General features: G+C 44.7%; 1 protein-coding gene across 1 annotated transcript in view; it reads right to left on the reverse strand.

Annotated features, from left to right (window-relative positions):
- Positions 1-26,034, reverse strand: part of CHN2 (chimerin 2) — a 262,947-nt gene that overhangs the window by 20,674 nt on the left and 216,239 nt on the right. Inside the window, exon 7 of the mRNA XM_058678065.1 lies at positions 13,833-13,910. Within this exon, the coding sequence (XP_058534048.1) occupies positions 13,833-13,910 (78 nt within the window). The remainder of the gene's footprint in view (positions 1-13,832; positions 13,911-26,034) is intronic.

Consider the following 26,034-nt stretch of genomic DNA (forward strand, 5'->3'; position numbering starts at 1 on the left):
GCAATGGCAAGATCAATGAAAATTCTCCGCCCCCCCAAAACAGTGTGACAAAGGCTACACAAGAAAAAGGATGGGCTGCTATCAGAGAGAATAGGAGGGTCCAAAGCCGTCCGGGTTTTAAGCCAGCCTCTCTCGGAAGAAGACCAGAAGAAAGAGTTGGCTTTGTGGTGGGAGGGATGGCATAGTGGCCAAGGAGCTTGGTGCGACCAAGCAACTGGACAGCTAGGTGACAGGGGACAGATGGACGTGTAGATACGAAGGATCCAAAAGGTGGAAGACATGAGAAAGGAAGAAGAGATGGAAGTGAAGTGAAGGAGGAAAGTTGAGACATGACAGGCTTAGGGTGTCTGGAAGCCAAAGTCAAAATCAAAACTCAAGATATTTCCATGGTTTAAAAGCATGAAAACTTCACATTAAGAAATGCTAACTGAATCTTAGGCAAGGTAAATAAAAATGATCTATTTTTATGTAGATTAGAGTGAACCACAGAATGCCAAAAGATAAGCATAGCTTTCAAAAAACAGGCCACCTGCAAAAGGACAGAAATCAGGGTAAAAACATGCAATTCTTCAGCAAAAGGAGAAGATTGTTAAAGAATTTTACCAAAGTTCTCAGAGAAAAAAAATCATGTTCATTTAACTTTTATGTTCAGCTAATTATCAATCATGAATGAGGGGAAAAGAAAGATATTTTCAGACAAATGCCAAGAACTTCCAGCCACAACTCTTCACCCAAAAAGTACTGGAAAATGTACTCCAGTGAGAATAAAGTTGAACCTGGGAGGAAGTAATAGGATTTTAAGAAGCAATGATGAGCAAGAAAATTGAAAAAAAATTTGGTCTAATCAAGTCTTATCTGCATAAAACAGCAAAAAGAATTCCGAGGTCTTTAAATAGGGTGCAAACAACATGGGAAACTGAAGGGAATTAAGTGGGTTGGAGCACGGTAAGGTCCTTATAGTTTGGGGGGATATAAGAAGAGCTGTTAATTGAGGGATGCTTTAAGTCAATTATGCATGCATTAAATTTTGGAGTATATGCAAAAAGATTAGAACGGGATTCATAAGTTAAAAATAATACATAAGGGAAATACATATGATCAGGCCAATAAGAAGCAGGAAGGGAATAAAAGGAAGAAATAAAAAAACAGTGAATATAGAAAGAGAAACCTGATAGGTCACTTATCACAGCAAATATACTGATCATATTAAAGGCTTTTCAGCCCATACATTAAAAAACAACTTTAAGAAAAACACTCAGAGCATGACATAAATACAAATACTGAAATTAAAAGCTATGCACCAAACACTAGTCAAGAGAAAACAAGGGTAAATCAAATATACGTATATATACTATGGAAGATGCTATTACATAATAGTTGAAAATGATTTGTCAGAAAGATATCATTTTGAGCTTCTATGTCTCTGGTAATGTGGTCTCAAAAGTACATAGCAAAAATGGAAAGAATCACAAGGAGAAATGGATAAATCTGTTATAATGATTTTAACATTTATGCACAGAAAACTAATTCACCAAAACTCCAAAGTCAATTTAGTGAATAGAAAAAGGACTTCATACCCAACAATGCAGGAAAAACAACTGTTTCCAAAAACACAAACATTTACATAAACTGACCAAAAATCAAGCCTCAATATATATAAAAGAACCGATACGTCACACACCACATCAATAAATCGAAAGTAGGTATTGTTAGATCTCAGTGTGCTGGCTGCAACATGTTTGCTATCAGTAATTCATAGTGGTCAAACATGAAATAGTACACATGCAGGGTCTGACATATCTCAGTAGTGGCATTACAAATAATTGGGGGAACAACCTCAGAGAGATGAATTATTTCCCATCTCGCCCACTTATCTACCTTGTCACTGACGCATTATTTACTCGTTCGATACTTACATGCTATTTGCTGTTGAAAGTGGCCCTGCACTAGTTCTTGGATATACAAAGTTCAGGTAGATCGATAGATCAGAGGAGCCAGCACTCCCTGTACTCACGGAGCTCATTATCTACAGGAATAAACGGGCAACATACCTAATGTATGTCGGATGCCACGGAGCAGCCTGGAGGGGACCCTTCAGTAACAGAATGGAAGAAATAGTAAATTCTTCCTGGAAGGTTAGACAAACTGACCCTTGATCTGGGCTTCTGAAGTATGACTAGCAGCTTGCCAGACTGCTGGGAACATGAAGATACTGCCTGGGGAGCAGGTAACTTGGGGAGGGCATTGCAAGAAATGGAAACAGTATAATCAGAGGCGAGCAAAGGCGGACACGGCTAGTAAGACAGTGTGTATTCACACATGCTGCAAACAAACAAAAAACGAATGATGTGCTTTCTGAAACATTTTTGGTGGGCAAATGGGTAGTAACCAAAACACAATGTTTAGAAATTAGCGGGGTCATGGCAACATGGACTAAAATAGAAACTGGCCTATTGATTGCTTCAGGAAATACAGATTAGGCTAATAGCACATCTCACATTTTGTACTAATACCTCAAAAATAACTGGCAGCACCAAAATCACACCAAAAGTTTATTAATCCTCTCCATCTCTCCCAATTGCCTTTGCCAAAAAGCACTCCTATTGCTCCAGCCACACAAATGCACATTTTTGAACAGCAAATAACTCTTCCCTATCCCCACAGACTTAGGGAAACAACACAAGATGGGAACAGAGGGGAAACGTAAAGTTAAACATTGTCTTAGGCCCACTGCCTAATTCCTTTCTGGGATGGGCACTGTTTATTTTCATGGCTGACCCAGAGTTCATGTTTCTCTGGGATGGACAAGGTCAGTCTTCCGACAGCAGGCTACCTGTCCATTGGATTTGGGGGGGTCCATTTACCATGTCTCCTCTCCACGAAACACCCCGTATCCTAAAAGTCCCTTATCAGTTTTTTTTTCCATTCTTTGAAACTTATTAGCTTTCAAGATGATCTTTTTAGAAAAAAAAAAAAAAAACATTTTGAAAACTTGAGGGCAGTCACCAAAATACTGTAGACAGGAAGAAAATACCCCAGACAGGAAGAAGATCGATCCAAGACTATTATCCTAGGCATGGACTGCCTGGAACTCCAAAACCACACCAAACAAAAAGAGATGATATTATAGGAGATAAGGGATGTTTGACAAATAGCCCAAGAATGACCACAGCAAAAACAAGGGCAAGAGGAGTTGTCAAGAAAAGCCTCGGCAGCAGCCCCCGACTTGGCTCTGTCGGAACACACAGGATGTTATTTGTCTCGCACCTGCTGGCGCTGGAAAACAGTATTCTCCAGGGGTTTTGTAACAACTATGTTTTGATGGGGTCAGGGTAGACATCGTCCAAATGTATAATCAGCTCAGCCTGGGAGCTGTAAGCATGAAACAGTGTTATTTAGGATGTGCCGCAGTGGAGAATTCTTGTTTTTTCTTATCAGTCTACATCAGGGTTTCTCAACCTTGGCCCTATTAATATTTCAGACTGGAAAATTCTTGGTGGTGGGGGTGGGGCTGTCTTGTGCATGACGGGATGTTTAGCAGCATCCTGGCTTCTACTCATGAGATGCCAGGAACACTCACAGGAGGCCAAACCACAAAGATACCCAGACACTGCCCAGTGTCACCTTGAATCAATCCCCTGTGAAGATTAAAACCAGATTGCCCCTACTATATCATGTGTACTTTTTACATTAAAAGTGGCAATTTTTTTCTTTTGCTTTCTAAAGGACTCTGGGGGGTCAAAGGCTCTCTCCCTTGGCTACTTGGCATGCACTCAGAGACCTAAAGATGGCTAATGTCACTCCCAATTACCATTCTCTGGAAGGCAGGAGACTTCCTCTTGGTCATTCAGAAAGTACACCGAAGGCTTTGCATCTCTGAAGCCTACTGAGGGCTTTTCTCATCACTTGATGTATTTCCCCATGATTGCATGACCTTGGACTCCTACGAGAAGTATGGATTCCTGGATCAGATAAAATAACTCTGAAGTGTAAGTTAGAGCAGGGGACTCCCTGGATCTGTGACAGAAACTCCTGGTCTCCTCTGTGGGCCTTGATGATCAGGAGAGTCAGAGTTCTTAACCATGGGGGTCATGGAGCCCCGATTTGTTTGATGAACAACTATTCAGTACCTTTCACATAGACTTTAATTTCTAAAACACTGATTGGCATAACACCTTTTGGGAATCTGTAAGCTGCATAAGCACACGTTGCGCTCTCTTAGTGTAAAGTGCATCAGCACATCAGCACCCACATTCTCTGAACACTTCCCTGATCAAAGCCTGCAATGGCTCCCTTTGTGAAGCTGCATAACTCTAGGCTGTGGACGCCTGCCCTGGGCATTGTGGGACTTATGGAAGCATCCCTGGCCTCTAGGGGACACCACTGGCATACCCCAAATATGAGCACCAAAAAGCATCTCAGCTATTGTCAGATGTTTCCAAGGGGACAAAATCACCCTGTTTGAGACCCACTCAGCAGAGAAAGAGTTCATATTCTAGCACAACCTCTGATGTACAATCAGCCCTCAACTCTCATCCACTGAGTAAAGAGATAAACAACTATAGAGTTTCCCTTTCTGAGAACTTGGACAAATGTCCAACTAATACATACAGTGATCACCAGAACACCAGTCCTCCAGACAAGAGCCCCAAAGGCCGATTTCACTGGGCACACAGTGAATCAGGCAAGAATCCAGCAAGTGGTCATTTACAACAGGCCCTTTGAATGATGTGTTCTTTGGACTCATAGGACCTCGATACAGGTTACTCACAGCTGAGCACTTGCTATGGGTCAGCCCGGGGAGTAGATGATTTACACTTGTGAAGGAGCTCAGCCAAGCCACTTTTCTGGTGTGTGGCCCAAGCCAGGAATCCCTGGGATGGTCTGTGTCAAAGCCCATTTTCTTCCATGGAGCTCTGATGTTCTGAAAAGATTTACAATGACAAGTTCAATGCATTCAGATACACCAGGGAGGTCTGAGTAAGCCTTAAGTCAGGTGTTGTCAGGAAGAGAAGATGGACACCTATGTGAGGACCTTCTCCAAAATTTAGCTTTCCACTTGCCTGAGACCTGTGCCATCAGTGTAACAGCACCATGCTGCTATGTCTTTTTTTAAGGACATTTTATTTCCTAGTATGGATTTTCAGCAGGTGGCTAATGGCTTTATTTTTCTTCTTCTTTTTTAAAATTAATTACATTGCATTATGTGACACAGTTTCATAGGCTCTGAGATTCCCCCAACCCTTCCCCATGCCCTCCCCCCATGGTAGATTCCTCCACCTTGTTGCAGTATTACAGTTCAAATACAGTCAAGATGCTTTATTTGCGAGCATATACCAAGCATAGAGCCCAGCATCTTATTGTCCAGATAAATTCAATGGTTTCTTGGGGAGACCATCTCTGGTCTGAAGGTAGAGCTGACAGAATATCATGCCGATCAATTCAAAACCCCAACATAACATCAACAACTTGCAACATTATGGAATTAACTGACATGGTACTGAGTAACCAATATGTTAAAAAAAATGCAAGTTCTTAACCACCTTCTGTAACTACTTCATTGACATTTCAACTTTAGTTTATATACAGTCAGCTTCTATACACCTTAAAATGGCTATAGGGTACTATTTTCATTTTTTTTTTACGTGATGTAGTTTTCCTTAATTTTTTATTAATTATTTTGCATTATGTGACAGTTTCATAGGCTCTAGGAATCCCCCCACCCCTCCACACGCCCCCCCCCCCGGTGGATTCCTCCACCTTGATGCAGTATTACAGTTCAAATTCAATCAAGATTCTTTCCTTGCAAACGTATACCAAGCATACAGTCCAGCTACTTATTGTCCAGATGGGTTGAACAGTTTCTTGGGGAGACCATTTCTGGTCCGAAGTTAGAGCTGGTAGAATATCATCACAGTCAATTAAGAGTCCCAATATAACATCAACAGCAATTTGCAACATTATGGAATTGACATGGTTTTGAGTAACCAGCATGTTAAAAAAAAAAAAAAAGCAAGTTCTTAACCACAACCTATGATTAGCTCATTGACATTTCAATTTTAGTTTATATACAGGACCGGCTGCTATATACCTTAAAATGGCTATAAGGCACCATTCAGCTGTCTCGTGTCTATTTCATTTTAGGTACTACTTTCATTTTAGTATTTAGCAGTTTATAGTGTTGAAGCATAATTTTGCTGAACTTGGCAGTTTTTAGGATAGTCTAAACTGACTTTTAACTCTAACAAGGCATAAGTCAACAGTTTAGGTGCAGAACAGTTTTAGGAGGGGTGTGCAGAGAAATCTTCAATACCTTAGTGAGTAGTAACTAATCTTTGTGTCCTACCTAGTAAGGTATATGTGAATCCATGCTGACCGTTTCCTGCTTGTTTCTAAGCTTTCCTTGTTGTCTAATGCTGCTTCGAGTCTTGTTTATGAATTATCTGTTATGTTCCTGGTAGGTTATACTTCATGTCTTCCTCTCACATTCTAAGGAGATGGAAGACTTTTCTGCTCTCCGGCCCCATGTCCAAGTAGCATAGCATCTTAAAAGTATAATAGGATTTACAATTCTTTTATGTAGATCGTAAGCAGTCTGACTCACACTGATCGTTGGTTCATTGGTTACATCATAATATCTTATTGCATGTGATATAGGCTGTTTGAGGTTGAGATAATATTACAATTTACAGGCACTATTTTTCAGATTGACATCATTTCACCTTAAACATTTCACCTTAAAGGCAAACATGTGATATCTAGCCTTTTGAGATTGGCTCGTTTCCCTTCATGCTGTTATGTCTTAAAAGGACTCACTAAATGCAGGATTATCGGGCACTGACATTTGGCATTGTGGTTCAAAGCTACTTGGAATACCAGCATTCCAACACTAGAATGCTTGGTTCAAATCCTAGCTTTTCCACTTTCAATCCCACTTCCTGCTAATGTGCACCCTGGGAGGCAGCAGGTGGCAGCTCAACTATTTGGGTCCCTGCCACCCACTTGGGAGACTAAGAATGAGTTCCAGGCTCCCAACTATTGCAGACATTTGGAAAGTGAGCCAGCAGATGCAAGATCTCTCTCTGACTTTGCCTCTTTGCCTTTCAAATAAATGAAGAGATCATAAAAAAATGGAAACAGGACCATTTGATCTTTTCAGCAGTCCCTTTCACAAGGAAGCTCTTCTGACATGCAGCATATTGTCTCTGGAGCGACAGTGAAGCTAAGCTGCGTGTATTGCAGAGTCCCAAGCGCCTTCCAGGTTGGTTCACCAGGAATCGAAACCATTTAAGTGAGCCCTAACATGTAGGGATATCAGCAGAAGGCACCACCTCCAGGAACATGGGAGAGAAGAAGCTGAGACTTCGGGAGGATGGTGGGCAGGTCTCATGGGACAGGGAAATGGAAAAAGAGGACAGGACAGGAGGCAGGGGTTGACGTTTGCCAGAGATGAACCTTACTTGCTTCCCAGATCTGCTGAGGGATAACCCAGGCTCCAAAGTGGCACACAACCTTGCTCTGAGTGCTGCTTCATTTTCCAGTTTTTAATTGACACAATCTAGTTACGCTAGTTATGGGTGCCAGGCAAAAATTCAATATATACATACAACGTGTAACCACTGTATTGGCAGATTTGCATTTCCACCTGCGGATCACTTCTTTTCTTCTGTTTGTGGCCTTTGAACTCCTTGTAGGTTATCACAACATAAAAAGCCTGCTGTAGAGTACAGCTGGCCTGCTGCGCTGCAGGACACTAGAATGTATTCCTCCTCTCTGTGTTCATGTACCCACTATCCAAACTCTCTCACCCCACCCCTCCTTCCCAGTCTCTACTCAACTCCATTCTAGTCTCCTCTTGAGACCAATCTTTTTTGATTTCTACACAGGAATGAGAACATGCAATATTTGGTATATTTTGCCTAACATAATCTCCTCTGGTCCCACCCATTTTGCTACAAGTGATTGGATCTCATTCATTTTTTTGACGACTAATGGTATTCCACAGTGTATGTAAATCACTTTCTTACCTACCCAACCATCAACGGACACCTAGGTTGTTTCCATATCCTTGCCCTGTGAACAGTGCTGAACTCAACAGTGAACACTGAGTACAGATATCTCTTTGATATGCTGATTCACGCCTCTGGATACAAACCCACAAGTAGGATAGTGGGGGTCATATGGTAGATTTATTCTTGGTTTTTGGAGGACTTTCCATGATGTTTACCAATCTGTATTCTCATCAATACTGTATGAGAGTTCCCATTTTGGACTCTTTCAATTCATATTCAAGGTGATGCATTTTGCCTTTACTCAGAGTTGTTTGTCTCAGACACATTTCTGCCTGAGTAGTCCTTTGTGATGATTAAAGAACACAAAGTCCATAAGCCAATGACTATTTCTGAGTTCCATTTCTGTTTGGGCCAAAGTGCAGGTGCAACACCTTCCATGTGCACTTCAGAGGAGCACCCAGGGGAATCAGAATGGACAGGACAGGGGAACAGGCAATGGCAAGGCGGGCAAGAATATGAGAGGGAACCATGGGCACACATGACATTTGATGTCAGGGAGAATGAGGAAAACAGGCTTCACACAGGAAGCAGACAATCACCAGAGTGGAGAGAATGCAAAAGTACCACCCCTGCCTCGTCGCCCCCACACAAAAACACAACAATGACAAAAACAGATGTCATAAACGAAGACAGAGAGGAGACAGGGCACAGGCATATTCTAGACAAGCTCATTAGAAGCAGCAGTGGAAGGAGGACCTTCTATAGCCTTGGGAACATGTCTCTGGCCCTCAGGCAAGATAAATAGGCATGTTTGAAGGAACATGCCACAGAATGCATGTGATGGGACACACAAGGGAAAGCAGGGCACAAAGTCACTCATGTCTAACAGGGGCACTCGTTACACATGACCCTGGAGCTGTCCACACAGACATACACAGGTAAACATACAGATTCCTCTGTTAGGAGGGTCTTGAGTCTGGTTTCATGTTCTACTGTGTCTATTCAGCAATCCTTAATAATTCTTTAACAAGGGAGCCCTTATTTTCATTTTTTCACTCTCTTCCCTCCCCCAGTGATACATCCAATCTTGCCTTGCCCTATACACTAATGTAAAGCCTATGTTATCAATCCGATGATGAAATATCTGCTCTACGTACAAAGCTGCCAAGCACAGACACAACTGATTTGCTCTGAAGAGTGGAAGATCACCAGCTATCTTTAACCAACTTTTGGGGCCTTCACCATACTCTGCTCATGTGTCAAAAATGAAGATAAGAATGACTGCATTCCATCACTTTCTATCAGAGCAATGAAACACTGACTAAGAAAAAAATCAATAAAACCTTTTCTGTAGCGAGATTAAGTCAGGAGCCATGGAGATTAGCAGTGGTGCTAATCAAGGCATTGATACTTAGACTCAGATTCCAGCAGATTTTGCAGACATAAAAACTATGGAAATGGAAAGCTTAAACTCATGGCCACAGTGATATGCTATTTGGGGATGAGGCTGGGGACCCTTCTCATAAAAGGTTCCTGAAAACATTAAAGTCTTCTTTATGGGATGCATAATGTCCCTCAAAGGTGTGATCAAGTTCTAACTCTTGGTATTGTGTAAGGGATTTTATTGGGAAACAAGATCCTTGAACAAGCAATTAAGATGTGATCATTTTAGATTAGGGTGGGTCATAAATCCAGTGACCAATGATTCTGGAAAAAGACAGGGACTCAGAGAAGACAGTGCCAGGGAGACCAAGGCAGAGCAGAGAGTGATGAGTCCACGAGCCAAAGACCCTAAGGACGGCCAGCGGCCATTAGGACCCAGAAGGACACGTGCTCCAATACCTCTCTCACAGTGTCCAGAGGGAACCTAGACTCCTGACACCTTGAATATGGATTTCTGGCTCCCCAAAACTAGTGTTGAGTCCCCAATTTTGTGACCATTTGTCCTGATAGTGCTAGGAAACTCACCAACTCCTTTCTAAAAACTTAAGGAAAAGTGTATGAAGTCTTTCTATCACATCTAGTGAATAAGAAAGGAAAAAAGAGCTAGCAGGGGGGAAAAAGGCATGAAGAAATCAAGGCACAAAATAAAAACAGCAAGAAGGCTGAACATGAAATGAAGAAAGGTGGCAAGTATAAGCAAGATGAGGAATAAAATCAACCACAGAAGTGAATATCAAATGGCTGGTTCCTAGATGCTAGAGATGTGGGAAGCGACTTGTATGTATGATTTATACCTCACAACACTCCTGTTATAAACACGAAGAAGCTGAGGCCAAGAGACCTAAGCTGCTGCTGTGGTCAGGTACAGTGTTAAGCTGTCTCATCCCTGTGCTGTGTGAAGGAAGGAAGGAAGGAAGGAAGGAAGGAAGGAAGGAAGGAAGGAAGGAAGGAAGGAGATTGTTTAATGTCTAGAATTAAAGGTACTATCAGGGTGGATCATTTAAAAGACAGCCATTCCATTCACAGGAGCCAGTTCTTCCAGGCAACTAAATGGTCACAGGTGTCCGAGAAATAATTATCAGGCTGGTCTCTGTCTAGGTAAATGGTTCCCATTTTAGACAGGAGTCGGTGTCACCATTCTTTGAACACGTATCTATGAGAACCTACTAGGTAGAGGCAACCCCAGAAAACACACACAGGCTTTAAACAAGAAGATCTTGCATCAGCCTACGGTGCTGAAAAACATATAGACACTGCATGAAATGCACTGTGACGGGTGATGTGCTTCCCGAAGCTTCAGTTCCTAGAGCTGCATGTTGGTTTTCCCTGAACAGGCTGTACTTGGGAAACAAGCACCACGAACACTCTCAGGAGCCGTGACTGGGGACTGGCAGAAGGGTGCACACATCCCCCGTGCTGCAGTGCTGGAAGCTTCCGTTCCTCTGGACCAAGTTCTTGGGAAGCACAAATGTGGGTCTTTTTGTTTCTCCCCTCCAACCTGGTGAAACAGTCCTGCCTAAGGCAGAAAATCATGCTAAGGGATGAAGTAGCCAGTTCCACCGTTTGATTCAAATCTCAGATGGGAGGTCCCCAGGCCACAGCACAGACAGGGCCTAGCAAGGCCTATTTCCCGATAGGCATGAAAATGTGTATATGCAAGGCAGTGTGGCATACCAGGTTAAGCTGCTGTGCTACTGAGCCAACCCCCTGTCAAAGTACTTGGGAAAGCAGTGGAACATGATCCAAGGGCTAGGGTCTCCACCACCCACATGGATGACTTGGCTGGAGTTCCTTTGTCTTGGTTTTAACCTGGTTGTTGCAGCCAAGTGAGGAAGGGAATCAGTGTTTCAAATCTCTCTCTCTCTCTCTTTCTCTCTCTCTGCCTCCTCCTTTCTTTTTCCCTATGACTCTGCCTTGCAAATAAGCCAATCTTAAAAAAGAAAATGTGATCACACGTTCTTTTTATGGAGCATTTACTCAATGCCGTGCACATAATACCCTCGAATAACAACCCTGATTACAAATCAAGAAGGATTCAGAATAAGGCCCATGAGAAGGCCACATGAACTTTACAAAGCCCACATCGAAATAAGGTATGAAACCAAATGCCAAGCAGCTGGCAGGGGCCCTGGGTTAGAGCCGGCTTTCCTCAGTTAGTACAGTGGCTTGTTACTAAAAACTCACTGCTCTAATTACAGTACAGACTGCTGCCTTCACGAATGTTTCTCCACCGACGTGTAGTGCTCCCATTGGCAGTGAGGAGAGGATGCAAGGGGCAAGGAATGGCAGACAGAACATCTGCCCCAGCCCAGCCACTCATTCCTAGGGTCAGTGGCACCAACCGTACCATTGAAAGCCACAAGCCACTGTCACAGCCACTCCAGGGTTTGCTCTGTGTCAAAGGCATCTATTTAAAACAGGAGAGAGGAAGGGTCATGCCAGGTCTAAGCATTCTTCACAAACAGCTTATCTATTTTCAGCTTTTCCTCCTCCAAATAGCCATTAAGATTGAAGCGATCACATCAGATACTAAGTTTTCACAGAAATATTTAAAAGCTGGATAAATATTTAGCATGTCATGTTAGCAATACTTTCACAGAAGAAAAAAACTTTTTTGGAAAAAAAAAAGATTTAACTAGCTTTTTGTTTGCTTCTTTGCAAATGTCTGAGGTTTCATTTCCCACTCAGACATCTAAGATGATGGAGACTGAAATTAGTCTTGAAAGTGTTACTGCATAAAACCCGCTCAAGCGCTTTTAATACAAGCCCAGGAGTCGTCTACACAAGAAGTCAGTAAAAAGTTTGTGGGACACAGACATCATGGAAAAAATGTAGATGTCGGTTTCAAAACATTTTGCACCAAAATCGCCAATCTTGGAAGTTCAGTTTCCATGATCTTTCTGAAGTACCCTGGTACAGGGAAAAGCTGCTTCCTGTTAACCCACGGTGCCAGGGCCTCATGCCAACTGGAACTCTCAAGCACAATAATCTTAAGCCTGAGAAGAAGTGCTCTTTCCCGCAAGGCAATGCCTCTACAGGACACAACAGACAGGAAGAGACAGGGAGGGAGGAAGGGAGGGGAGAGAGACAGATGGACCCCTGCTGCATTTTCTTAAGGCAAAAACATTTCTTGATATCACAACAGATGACCAAAAAGAGAGAGGAAGCATAAAGGACATTCGTGCTTCAAATGAGAACTCTCACTAGCCAGTCATGGGTACAACAGAGCGAGGCTTGCAGAGAAGTGAACCTGCCATGCAACTGTTCACCCTTGTGCTGGTGCTGTAAGCCTGGGTGCTTCCACTCCCTAGGGCAATTATAGCATGCAAATGGCAGGTCTAAATGGCTTTCTAAAAACAGAAGCAGGGAGCCAGACCGCAGGGGCGAGTGTGTTTTAGAGACACAAGTTCGTCCTTTGGAAGGGACCAGAAAGTAACATAAGAAAAGCACCTTGCTGGTCACCTCTAATTGCAACAGCATCTTGGGTGCTGGATCCAATGGAAACCAGAGTTGGTTTTGTGTGTGTGTTTGTGTTTCAAAAGAAGACAATCTGCATTATGCTGCCCCTGTTTATTCTTTTTCTTCTGGACCCTTCAGCTCCACCCTCTCCGACTTGCAAAGAGTTAGCCCATGTTGCTAAACTTGTAACTTCCGTCTCCCCACCCTACAAGAGCATTTCCAGCCAAAACACCCCCTTTCCAGTCCTTCTTGGAAAAGCCAGGAGGGTAATGGAAACAAGCCATGATTTTCTGACAGCGGACTGTCTCCACAAGCATGGGTCTGAAATGAAGATAGCAGCCTTGCCAGCATTTAAATACACACGGGAAACTCCTTTTCAACTGCCAGCAGGCCCTGGGTATCTTTTTGTTTGGTCTGAGGAGCAGGGGTCAAGCTTGGCAAGGCTACGGGGGGTGCCCCTGCACCATTCCACCCTGCACCACAGCACAAACAAAAGCTGCTGGGTGGGATCTGCTGTCATTTGCTTTCACAGCTGTCCACACAGAAACACAAGGAGTGGGCATCCTTGACAACAAAAGACAAGATGTGACGCGGGCATCTGTTGTTACTTGTGGGGGATTTTACAGTTGAGCTCTTCACAGCTCCTGTGAGTGGGACAGTACTGGTCCGCTCCAAACACCACACATTGGGTACACTCTGTTTTCTTCCACTGCAGTGGGAAGGTGAGCAGATCTCAGCAGAGAGGTGTCGGCAGGCAGAAATGTCCAGCATGAGGCTGTCCAGGCTGTCTGGTTTGCTTAGGGGCGAAGCATGCAGCCTAAGGTGGGAACTAACGCATTCTGCTTCCTTTCGACTTTCCCTTCAGAGACCATCGCAAACCACCCCTTACTGGCAGAAAGCAAGCCCACATGTGCTTACCTTAAAGTTGTGCGTCTTCTCATAGTTGAAGTGGTTGTCACTGTGCGTGAGGGCAGCCCTTCGGACCAGGGAGGAGATCTGCGGACAGGCAAAGAGTTTCAGAGGGGGCCAGAGGAAGCTGCCCTTCATGCCCACCTTCACCCCCAAGGCCACGGCTAGCAGCTCTTGGCGCTTCCGGCCCTGCTTGGACTTCCGGACCACAGCACACTTTTTCTCGCTCTCCAGCCACACTTCCTGGGAGAGCATTGTGGATGCCTGTGGATCCCAGACCGCTCTGGTTTCCCTTGCAGCAGCCCGGGGCTCTCACTGCTTGTCAGGTTGGGTTTTTTTTTGTTTTGTTTTTTTGAACTGCAGCTAATGTCAGGCAGCAGATCTGAGGCAGCTGCGTCTTGTCTGCACAGGCCTCGGGCATGTGACCTGGAAGGCCGGCTGCTGCGATGAAGGGGGCTCTGCTTTGAATAAGGCTGGGCCTGATTTGTGCTGGAAACAATAGCACACATTCATGTGCACAGCAACCCCCAGGAGCGGACCCAGTTGGCTACTGAGCACTCCAGGGAGCAGGAGTGGCAGCTTTATTTGTCCTGTTCCAGCATGAGGCATAGGAGAGCTTACTGCCTCTCTACTTAATATCTCACACACACACACACACACACACACAGAGTGACTGGCTCTTGTGTTCGAAGTCTGAAGCTGCATCCAATTATTCTGGGATTCTGAACCCCATCCCTGGGCTGAACTCCAGTCGGTTAAGCCTTTAAACCCAGATGATTGTTTCATCTTAAAGGATAAACCCTGCATTTCTTTTTCAAAAATCTGCCCAGCACTTGAAAGCTTAATTTTTATTCTTACACATGCGTTAAATTGGAACCGTCTGTGGACTGAACGGGGTAGCAACAAAGAGCTGAGCATTTCGGCTCTGAGTTCTACAGACCAGGTTGCAAAAGAAGAGGCAGGGTACCTTGCTCCCCAGCGTCTCTTCCCCTTTCCCTTTCACACCGCTAACCCACATGGACAGGACAATATTCCTTGGTTAAACCCCCCAAAACTCATGGTTACTTTTCCTGTAAATAACACATTTTCAGTGGACCATCTGTTAGTGCCCAAGGCTATCCATATGCCTTTTGTCCTCTGGACAGCTTAGTGGATGGCTGGTTTCTTAGGGGATTATAGTTTTCTGTTCCAGGTTTCTCCATTAATGGACATTAATGGAACTCCATGTCTTGGGAGTGCAATTTCACGTGGCCAAGGCCAGGAGCTACTATCAATGCTTTGGGAACAAAAAAGCAAGAAGAACATTAATGGCTGGGCCACTATGGAGAGGGAAGGTATCCCACCTTGTCCTCTACTGGAATACGACCCACATTTCGTAGAGCCCCTCCAAGCAGCCTTGTGAGATGTAAAAAAGAGCTACTCTTGTGATTTTCCTAGTCCTCCATGTTGGTATTATTTCAACTTGGTTCAGAAGTAATCACTGCTTGGTTCATAATAATCACTTCTTACATTGAGTTGTTGGGCATATTGACTCATGTTGTTTCTGAATGTGCTCAAGGCAATTACTCATTCGATCTTCAGCACATGGGACTAGCAGTGAGATTCTCACCCCCATCTTACAGATGAAGAGACTGAGATGCCCCGGGACATGCAGCCAGTTTAAGCAGCAGAACCAGGACTAGATCACAAGCACCTGCAGCCAGCACCCTGCTCCCCTATTAGTCTCGGTGCTGCTATATTCTGCCACTGTGATCAACAGATAGTTCATCAAAAATAGGAGGACGCCTCACAAACCTCATGGAAATTGAATTAAAAGGAAAGTCTACCTGGGTGTAAAAAACAATTTGAGATCTATATATACAAGGGATCTTCAAATCATTCATAAGAGTATAGACTGTGACAAAAAACTGCTTTTAAATTGGTTCTGTACCATATACACTTACTTCATCCCACTTTTCATTAACTTTTTGAATTGTCCTCATATGAATTGAATTCTTTATCCCGTTATTATTCTTCCCTTGTAATAATCCAGGTCCCTCAGTGTCCCTTACCAAAAACAACCCACTTCCTAATCCAGCCACCTCTCCCACTCCAAGCTTCCCTGACACAAGCATGTTCCCAGACTTCTAGCTCATTTCCTCCACTCCTCCCCACCATCCTGCATCCCTCTCCTCCAATATCCTCCACATCCTACCTCAGTGGCTCGCTCTGTCTGCCCTTGAGAACATTCCAACATCATCTCCATGTGTCTACCTGGTTTTTTTTTTTAAAAGATTTATTCATTTTATTATAGCCAGATATACACAGAGGAGGAGAGACAGAGAGGAAGATCTTCCGTCCGATGATTCACTCCCCAAGTGAGCCACAACGGGCCGATGCGCGCCGATCCAAAACCGGGAACCTGGAACCTCTTCCGGGTTTCCCACCCGGGTGCAGGGTCCCAATGCATTGGGCCGTCCTCAACTGCTCTCCCAGGCCACAAGCAGGGAGCTGGATGGGAAGTGGAGCTGCCGGGATTAGAACCGGCGCCCATATGGGATCCCGGGGCTTTCAAGGTGAGGACTTTAGCCACTAGGCCACGCCGCCGGGCCCCATGTGTCTACCTATTAACCTACACTTACATCTCTAGCTCAACTGTTATCTTCCAGGAAGACCTTTCCCTAACTCCCTACTGCCAGCAAACACACCCCTCTGAAGCCCCAGAGCTTGGAGTGTGCCCCAGGGCACACTTTCTGCCTTGTAGGGAAGTGATTTCTCATAGGTCATGCACTCCTGTCATTCCGAGAATTCCTTGTGACATGCTCTTTGCCTGATTCACTTTTGTTTCTTCCTAGGAAGCTCTGGTAAGATTCCTTGCCATAACTAGCATGGAATAAACAGAAGTTTCTAGAGAGCATCTGTACACAGAGGGATCCAGAGTAATGGAGGAAGGTGTGCAAGATGCCTGCAGGTGTGGGGTCCCCTGCTCCACCCTATGGTCACCCATTCCCAGGCTGTAGTTCCCAAAGATGTGGAGCTTTTTTGAACTGCTGTCCAATCCTGAGGAACAATGTTAGCCACAGGCAATGTTGGAGGCGTGGCAGCCCTCTGCAAGGCTTCCCACCTGGAGCCTGAAGATGAACTGACGGGAAGGAGGCTTGAGTGGGAATAACAGTTCTTATCCAAGTCTTCACTGCTAGCAAATCAAGAGAGACCTTTTGACAATCAGTCATTTCCTGGGGAAACAATTTTTGGATCTGGACAAGGCAAAATACATGAACACATCATTTTAGAATCTGATATACAATTACTCTTTAAATGAAGAGTAAGTCAAAGGTTCTCCCCCGCTTTTGCGGGCACAGGTGGTTGAATACAAAGCCATTTCATATTTTCTCTTGTGTCTGTGCCTTTACTCGTAACATGTACTTGTTATCTCCATTTGTGACACTGAGTTCTTTTTCCTATATTCACTCAGTAGAACTGACCCAGACACAAGACACATTCAGACACGGGCAGGGACCATACACTGTTGCCTAGATGAGACTTCACACAGCACTGTCATTGCCAGTCCTGGAGTGAGCATTATTGTGAATGATGTGGTGACCTCAGATCACCCTCTTAGTAGAAGAAAACAACCCAGCCTCTTGCAAGAACTTCCCTCCTGCATCATTCAGCCCCATAGAGCCCCTCTTCATCTGGGCTCCACGGATGAGCTCTGATTTCCTTTGCATCCATAAGATCCACTGTGCATGGAGAGCACAGTGGGCATTCAATACTGTGGCTGGCACTCTCGTTCGAACTCAAATTCCTTCCCAACCCATACTTCTTCATTTACAAATTCATGAGATAGTGTCTATTTGCCTACTGGTTTTATTTAAACCAAGGACTCTCAGGGGACTCCTGGCATCTGTAGATGCAGGATCTGCCATGTGCATTTCTTGATCTTTTCTGGCCACTTTTTCCCTCTGCCCACTGGATGCCAGGAAACACATTATAATAGTGATAAAAATATTTCCAGATGTTGTCAAACATCCATTTCTTCTGGTTTGGAAAACCTTGGTTAAGCCGATAACAAATTTTGACAGCATACTTACTCCAAGGCCAGAAATTGTGGCAAGCACTTGGCATATTTTGACTCCTTTGAGATTTTTAACTCTGGGAAGTAGGTACTATTATAATTATTCTCAATTTATAGATGGCAAAATATGAACCGGCTACAGACCAAGGTCAGTTAGCCAGTAAGTGGTAGAACAAAGGTACAACCAACTAGATCTATACACTTTCCAGTCCCCTAGAACAAGTCTTATTTTTTTTTATTGTGCTAAAATATAGATAACATAAAATGTAGCACATTATTTTGCATAGTTCACCGGCATTCCAAAACTACCACTATTCTCTGGTCCCAGAACATTTCCTTATCTCAAGAGGAAACTCTGTGCCCTTCAGCAGCCACTCCCTAGCTCTATTCGTCCCCTAGCGCACGGCAACCCCCAGTCTGGTTTCTGCCTTCATGAATTTGCAAGTTCTGAATATTCATATTCAGAGGGAATGACTACATAGGCTGTGGTGTCAAGCTTCTTTTGTTTAGCATGATGTTTTCAGGGTTCTTGGCTATTGCAGCTTGTGTCAATACTTTCTTTTTTTATGGGTGTATAATAATCTATTTATAGGGACACAGCACATTCTGTTGACATTCCCATCATCTGGTGGACTTTTGGGTTGTTGCCACCTTTTGGCCACTGTACATGATGCTACTCAGGACACGCATGTCCAGGTTATGTTAGAACATTTGTGTAACATTGTTTAAAGTGTCTCTAGTGGGAACAATGTGTAAAAAGCTGGAATCGCTCTCTTCCCAGCTGTTAGCCTGTTAACAGCTAGCAGGGCTGATGGTCTCCAGACTGGTTCTCAGCAGAGACTTTTCCTCCCTGGGCCCTGTGGCACACCTGGAAGATGAGGCTCTGACCACATGGCGAAATAAGCTCACCACTCCCTATGCTTTTATATAAATAAGGGTTGGGATTCTATTTCCTAAGGCTTCTTACTTTTCTTTTTCTCTACCATCCTGGATCCAGGAAGGAATGAGAAAACATGAAGGTGATAAGAGGTTGTCAGATAACAAGGAGGGACCAAGGAGCAGGTAGATTTGAAAGACAAAGCCTTCGGGGTGGGGGTGGGTACGTGCCCAGTGTCCAGGAAAAGGAGAAGGAGAAGTGCCAGCCCCAGTCAACATCCAAAACTCATAATGGACCTCATTCATTAGTTTCTTCACCACCAAGTTTCAGGCAGCCATCCCCCATTCCACCCCACCACCACTGCCTTTAAGGACCACAGACCTTGGCTTGGTTAGCACTGATTTCTACAGAGTGACTTACATTAAGCCATGGCTCTCCCATCCGTGCCAAATAAACTGTTGTGCCACATTTTAAGGATGGCCTATAGAAAAGGTCATCATGGGTCCCTGGACAATCTCCCCCACAATGCCAGTCCCAGTTCCTTTGTACTTGAGTCTCTCAACTCTGGGTCTTCCTTAGGCATCAATGACCCAAGCTGTGCCCTGACTACAAATATCAGTCTGCCACTGTGGGTAACTGTGGCCTCACTACATGAAAATCAATATAACTGATGCTGCCAAGGGTGCTGTGGGCAGACTTCTACATCCTGCTGGTGTTGGCAGGAGCTGAGTTGGGTCTGGAAAAGATGCTGGTGATGGATGAGAAGCTTTGAAGTTCATGAGCACTGACCCAGGGACTGCCTTTCAAGGAATCTTAGAAGATGTTCTGTCAAAACTTACGGAGATAATAGAAAGATATTAACCAAAAAAAAATCACACCAAAAATGAGGAAAACATTCAACATTCAAGACCAGAAGGCAATGAAGTGAATAACTGCATAAATCAAATGGAATTTTAAGGAGATATTAACAAATCGGTTAACATGTCATTGAATAATAAGAGAATTTCTGTCTGATGCACTATTAGGAGGAAGTAAGTTCCTCACTGCATACAGGATGATTTTGTAGGAAGACACACACAGGAAATATCCAAAGAAAACTCATCAAGATAAGTCCAACATTCTAAATAGTTGGAGAAAAGCAACAGCTAACTCTGGGTGGAGAAATTCATTCTTTTCTATAGTTTTTGAGTGTCTTAATGTGATTATATTCTAGTTCCATCAGGTAAAAGTGGTTTTAAAAGTGCATTACAAAAACTTACTGGATCTACTGTGCTCAGGTCATAAATTCTTATCATACGATGAAAACCCTGAGCTTATCTAATCCCATGTTTTTATTTTACAGGTGAAGAGTCTAAGAAGTACGATGATTGCCCCTCATGGCGGACCTCTTCCTCAACAAGGCCTAGGAGCAGATCTAAGGCGTCCGACATCCTGCCTTCCTTGCTGTGTGATCACCAATGGGCTCCTGCTCTTCTGATGCCACCCCCAGAACTGGTGTTATGCTGTCAAGACTTCCAGCCTCCAAAACTGCAGGCTAATTACACCCCTGTCCTTGTTTTTCTTTATATGGATTCTGCCTTTTGGTATTTGGTGTAGTAACAGAAAATGGACAGATAGACCAAGAAAACCATTTCTGGATAGAGGGTCCAACATGTTTAGGTAGAGGATCCAGCCTTTAAAAACATCTCTAGGGAATTTTGTAACAAGCTCTTGGAATAGTACCGCAAGACACTCATCTCACGTATTTCAGTTGGAAAGATGCAAGTATGAAGGTGGCCAAGGCTACTGAACAAAAACACCCCTCCTCAAAGGAATCCATCTCTTTTCAAGCACAAAACATGATCCAGCCCACTTCCAGTTCATGTTCAGTATACACCTGTCCACCATGAAGCCACCTAAAGCCTCCTCTTAGGTAAAGACAAAAATCTACACCATGGTACGTACAGGGAGGGGTCTATGTGTCTGAGCCCTGCCACCTTTCTGGCCTCACCTTCCACCACTTTGCAGCTGTCACCTTGAGACTGTGTAAATACACACCTATTAGTGTGGCTTTAAAAGTATGATCTAGGGCCTGATAGCCAGCTAGCTTCATGTCCTTTGTGTGTGCTGTTCGTCATAATAAAAACCCCATGTCACAGACACAAATGGACACCAAGACGGGGCTGGCTATCCTTTCTAAAGAAATGAATGAGTGAATGCCCACAGTTTTATTCTGAGGTCAGAGGCTTCTCGTTGTCACTACCTGGTCTTAGCAGATCCAGGGGCTGTGACCTTGGGAGTTTTCTTTGGATCAAGCTGAGAAGTTTTTGAGATTATGTCTCAACACACTGCAAGCTGGGGTACCTTGCATCAGGTCACCATCAGACTCATGGGCCCTAAAAGCAACGGCCAGGTTAGGATTTAGAATAAAATAACATCATGTATTATACAGAATGCATTTTATGAGTGTACTGTAAAAAGTTGGTGGAAAATGGAATTAAAGGTAAGTTTATTTTGGGGTAAAAATTTAAAAGTCATGGACCTGGTGTGATGGCCTAGTGGCTAAATCCTCACCTTGTGTGTGCTGGAATCCCATGCAGGTACCTGTTTATGTCCCAGATGCTACACTTCTCATCTAGCTTCCTGCTTGTGGCGTGGGAAAGCAGTCGAGGATGGTCCAAAGTTCTGGTACCCTGCACCCATGTGGGAGACCTAAAAGAAGCTCCTGGCTCCTGGCTTCAGATCAGATCAACTTTAGCTGTTGCGGTCACTTGTGGAGTAAACTAGCGGATGGAAGATCTCTCTCTGTCTTTCCTCCTCTCTGTAAGTCTACCTTTACAATAAAAATAAGTAAATATTAAAAAAATTAAAAGCCATTCATAGGACAGGTTTTCAAATACTTCATGGAAAAATCAGATTATTGACTGTAGATGAATTTCAAAAAAATTTTTTCCACTAAAATAAATTTAATCCCATCTTCCATGTGCATTCTAAAGTCTCTCCTATGAGGAAGGTACGGTAGGTGTCATTATTCTTATTTCATAGGTGACAAAACTGAGGTAGTAATTGGCAGGTACTGGGGATGAGAATTAGGCTTCCGTAGGTTTCCCAAGTGGGGATCGTGGTACCCCAACTGCCACAAATGACTCTCAGTGCATGGACACAGTACTCATCACTCCTGACTGCCTCTGGATGTTTTCCTATAGACCTCCAATACTCAAAGAAAAGAAAAACTGTCAAGCTATTCTTATTTCTCCCACTTACTCTATCTCTAGGACTAGCTAGATGCCAACAGTGGCTCAGTACCTGTGAAAGTTTTGAAGCCTTAAAAATCAAGGAAAACAGCAGTCCTATTTTCCTTGTTGCATCAGGATATATTACTTTTTCTTTTAATTGTTATTTATTTTAAAGGTAGAGAAAGAAAATGAAAGAGAATTTTTCATTCACTGGTTCATTCCTCAAATGGCATCAATGGTGGGGCTGGCTTAGGCTGAAGCCAGGAGCCTGCTATTCCTTCCAGGTCTCCTAAGAGTGTGGCAGGGGCCCAAATACCTGGGCCATCTTCTGTTGCCCTGCCAGGCACCTTAGCAGGGAGCAGGATCAGAAGTGGAACTCCTGGACTGAGTTAGTGCCCACAACCTGCTGCCCCACAGTGCTGGCCCTTCCAGCAGAGTGTATTATCACTCTGATGGGTCAGCACACTCGCCTGGCTTCCTTAGACCACTGCATCGCTTCCCTACACACAGCTCAGGATTTCTGGGGCTGGGCAATGATGACTGAAGATTATGTGGTATTTCCCAAAGCTACAAACCATAAAATCCTGCCCAGTCGAGGCACACTTAGCAAAATGCTACAGTCTTTTGTGTGGCCCTGGATGGAGGTGGGAAATCTGCTTTTTTCTTTTTGTTCTTATAATCTGTGAGTCATGCTAGAATACGTGTAAAAGCCACAAAGTGGCATACTTAGTAGATGGGCCTGGTAATCAAGGGCAATGTTCCCACTCCGGTTTTTATCCGAAGCCATTCCGACTCTGCTCCCCTCTTCCCGCCAGGGAGTGAGTCAGAAATGCTATGTGCTGTCTGTCCATATTGCTGAATGCTAAACACAGGGCTGCTTTCCATATCTCCACTGCTGTGAATGCAGCCTGTTGGACCCCACATACTCTAATGCTGCCCACTGAGCCTGCCCTGCCCTGCCAAGGAGGGAAGGAGCCTGCCCTGCCCTGCCAAGGATGACATGGACAGTTGAGTAAACTACAGACTCTTTCCCACATCTGCTGCAGGAAGGAGGAAGGCCAGCGTGGGCTGCCGAGCTGGTCCCTGCTGCACAGTCCTTGTGTTCTGGGAGTTCATCTCTGTACCAGGTGTCAGTGGCTGACCTGGCTCGCTCCTACAATTACTGCTCATCTCCCAACCGTCTGCTCTGGTACAAGAGGCCTTGGTTGCTCATGACGATACTTCCAGGGACAGATGGGCACTCTCAGTGTGGGACCCATGTACACTGCAAGCCTGGTCTGATCATCCCTCCCCAAAGGCATTTCCATTTCCGTATCGTGGTTAGCATCTAGTCCCTGCTCCCCGCAGGGCCTGTAGGGTCTCTAAGCTGGACTGCTCCACCTTGGTCACGGTGGAGAAAAGCCTGACACTTGCCACCCTGGTGGACAGTGCTGCATGACCACTGCTGGCTTCCCCCTGTAATTTCTCCAGCTGTTTGACTCTGCCTGTTGCCAACAACTGTGATTAATGACTGACGCGTCTCCCATTCGGCTCACACAGACACACAGGAGACAATCCGCTAGTCTGTGTTAAGCATCTCACACACTTCAACTTGCAGTTGCCGTTTGCTTTCTGCTGCTTTGCTTTTGCCTGCAGCTTTTGGGAGAGTAAACAATATTTTCATCAGCCAGTCACCCACTTCCTTAGCCAAGAACTCTAAAAAAATCTCTCAAATTTCTTTCAGTGCTGAGCTTAAGAAAGAATGGCAGAGCGATTTTTGAGGGAATGGAGCATATGTCCAACCAAGCTCCCAGAAATGGCTTACAGTACCTTAGGAAAACTACTTAGGAAGAGCCACGCTCCAAGGCAGGCGTGTAAAATGTAAGGGGAAGCAGCTGCCACTAGGCTCCCAGCTGCCACTGTCCTTCTTCTACTGTGTGACTCTCTTCTCATATTCCATATTCATCTACGTTTCTTTCTAGTTTCTGTGCTGTCACATGACTCCTTACCTCTAGCCACACCAGCAGCTGCTTGAGATGATTGATTTTTGAGTATTATTACAAAAATGAAGGCTCTCAATTTCTTCCTGGCACTCACCTGTAAAGCAGAACCCAAAAAGTGTATGTCCCCACTTTTTCCCTCTCTGTTTCTGCCACTTACTCAGTTGAGTCAGAATTTTCTGCTAGAGGCCATACGTTCCCCAAATCACACCTGCCTATTCCATTAGTGTTAAGCACCCTGCAGCACACCGCTACCACCTGCTCCTGACGGAGCCTCCAGCTAGGCTCTGCCAGGTTCTCCCTCAGCCGCTGGAGTAGAAACATGAACTAGTTGTCTTCTGTGTGTGAGGGTGCTCTGCTGCCACGAATTGGGCAGATTTCCAACTCTGCACAACTAAAAATTACTCAGACCGCCCCCGTGCTTCTGGCAGTGAACAGTCACCCACGCCAGGCAGTTGGCAATGCCTGATATAGTTCCTGGGCTATTTCAGAATGCGCTGATTCTCATATATGGGTGTTGGCACATTCCAAATAGAAGCTAAGTTGATGTCTGGTCTTCTGTGTGGGCGTGGACTGGGATTTCCAAACTCCACAACTGACCCCCAAGTTTGCATGCTGAGAGAGCAGCTCAGACTCACACACAGGACCCCACAGTCACTCCCAAATGGAATGGCAGAGTGGGTGTGATGGGGCAGATACTTTGTCTTGGGAGGGGAGGTGACCCATCAGTGCAATGCAGCCATTACAATCAATAAAATTAACAAGCACATTGTAAATTATTTTATGATATAAAAACCGCAGTAAAGAAAAACAGAGCAGGGATCCAGGATAAGGAGAAACAGGGGAAGAGGTTGTGATTTAAGTCAGGGTGGTCTGATAAGGAGAAGGTGACACCGGGGTCAGCACGGCCAGAAGGTCAAGGGGATGTGCCACACTGGTTTCCAGAGGCAGAGAATCTGAGGCTGAGGGCACAGCACCTGCAGAGGCTTTGGGATACAAGCAAGCCAGGCAAGTTCAACTACAGGGGCTAGAATGATGTGCTCTAGGAGGAGTGAGCCCCTTGAGCCAGAACTCAAGGCAGGCACTCCAGCACAAACATGGGCATCCATCTCAGTAAGTGGTGACTTGGCTGCCACGCTAAACCAATGTCTGCCCCCATCGCAGGGTTGTCAGTGGATGATGATGGGAACCGAATTACTTTCAAACAGTGTGGTTCTGCCTGCTGTGTACAGGACTGTAGGATGGCATAGGAGGACGCAGGGAGGGCAGGTAAAGGCCATCAAAGAGATCCAAGAAAATACAGGATGGTGGTTGGATGCTATCTGTGGTGCTAGCTTCCATATGGGCATCGGTTTGAGTCCCGGCTAATCTACTTCCCACCTAGCTCCCTGCTAATGTGCCTGGGTCCCTGCACTCCACGTGAGAGAACCAGAAGAAGCTCCTGGTTCCTCATTTTGGATCGGCCCAGCTACGGCCATTATGGTCATTTGGGAGTGAACCAGCAGATGGAGGGAAGATCCATTCTCTGTCTCTCTGTCTCTCTCTCTCTCTCTTTGTAACTCTGCCTTTCTAAGTAAATAAATACATCTTGGAGAGAGAGAGGCTGGAAACCATGATGTGAGGTGGATTTAGAAGACACTGGTGTTACTTCAAGATCTAGTCTGTAGGATTAGCTGACAGGCTGGATACGAAGTGCCCAAGTAAGGGAGAATCAGTGGCATAGTCTGTGGCCTGAGCAACTCTTACAAGCTTCCATTAAATGGGATAAAGACTCCTGACGGGGCAAGAAGGAGGAGGGAGGTCAAGGCCTCCACGAGGGATTCATATACATTGAGCAGATGGCAACACACACAAGCTTGGAGTCCAGGGTGAGGGGTGCTGGTGGTCGACATCTGAGAGCTATCACTGGAATTAGGAAGGATCCAGGGCACAAGAAGGCAATGCTGTGGTACAGCAGACTAATTCCCCACCTGTGGTACTGGCATTCCTTATGGACACTGGTTTGAGTCCTGGATGCTCCACTTCCAGACCCTTGTCTGAGAGAGCAGCATATATACACCTATATGGGAAACTTGGGAAAAGC

Source organism: Ochotona princeps, chromosome 20, assembly GCF_030435755.1.
Source record: "Ochotona princeps isolate mOchPri1 chromosome 20, mOchPri1.hap1, whole genome shotgun sequence".
In the NCBI taxonomy this organism is placed as follows: Eukaryota; Metazoa; Chordata; class Mammalia; order Lagomorpha; family Ochotonidae; genus Ochotona; species Ochotona princeps.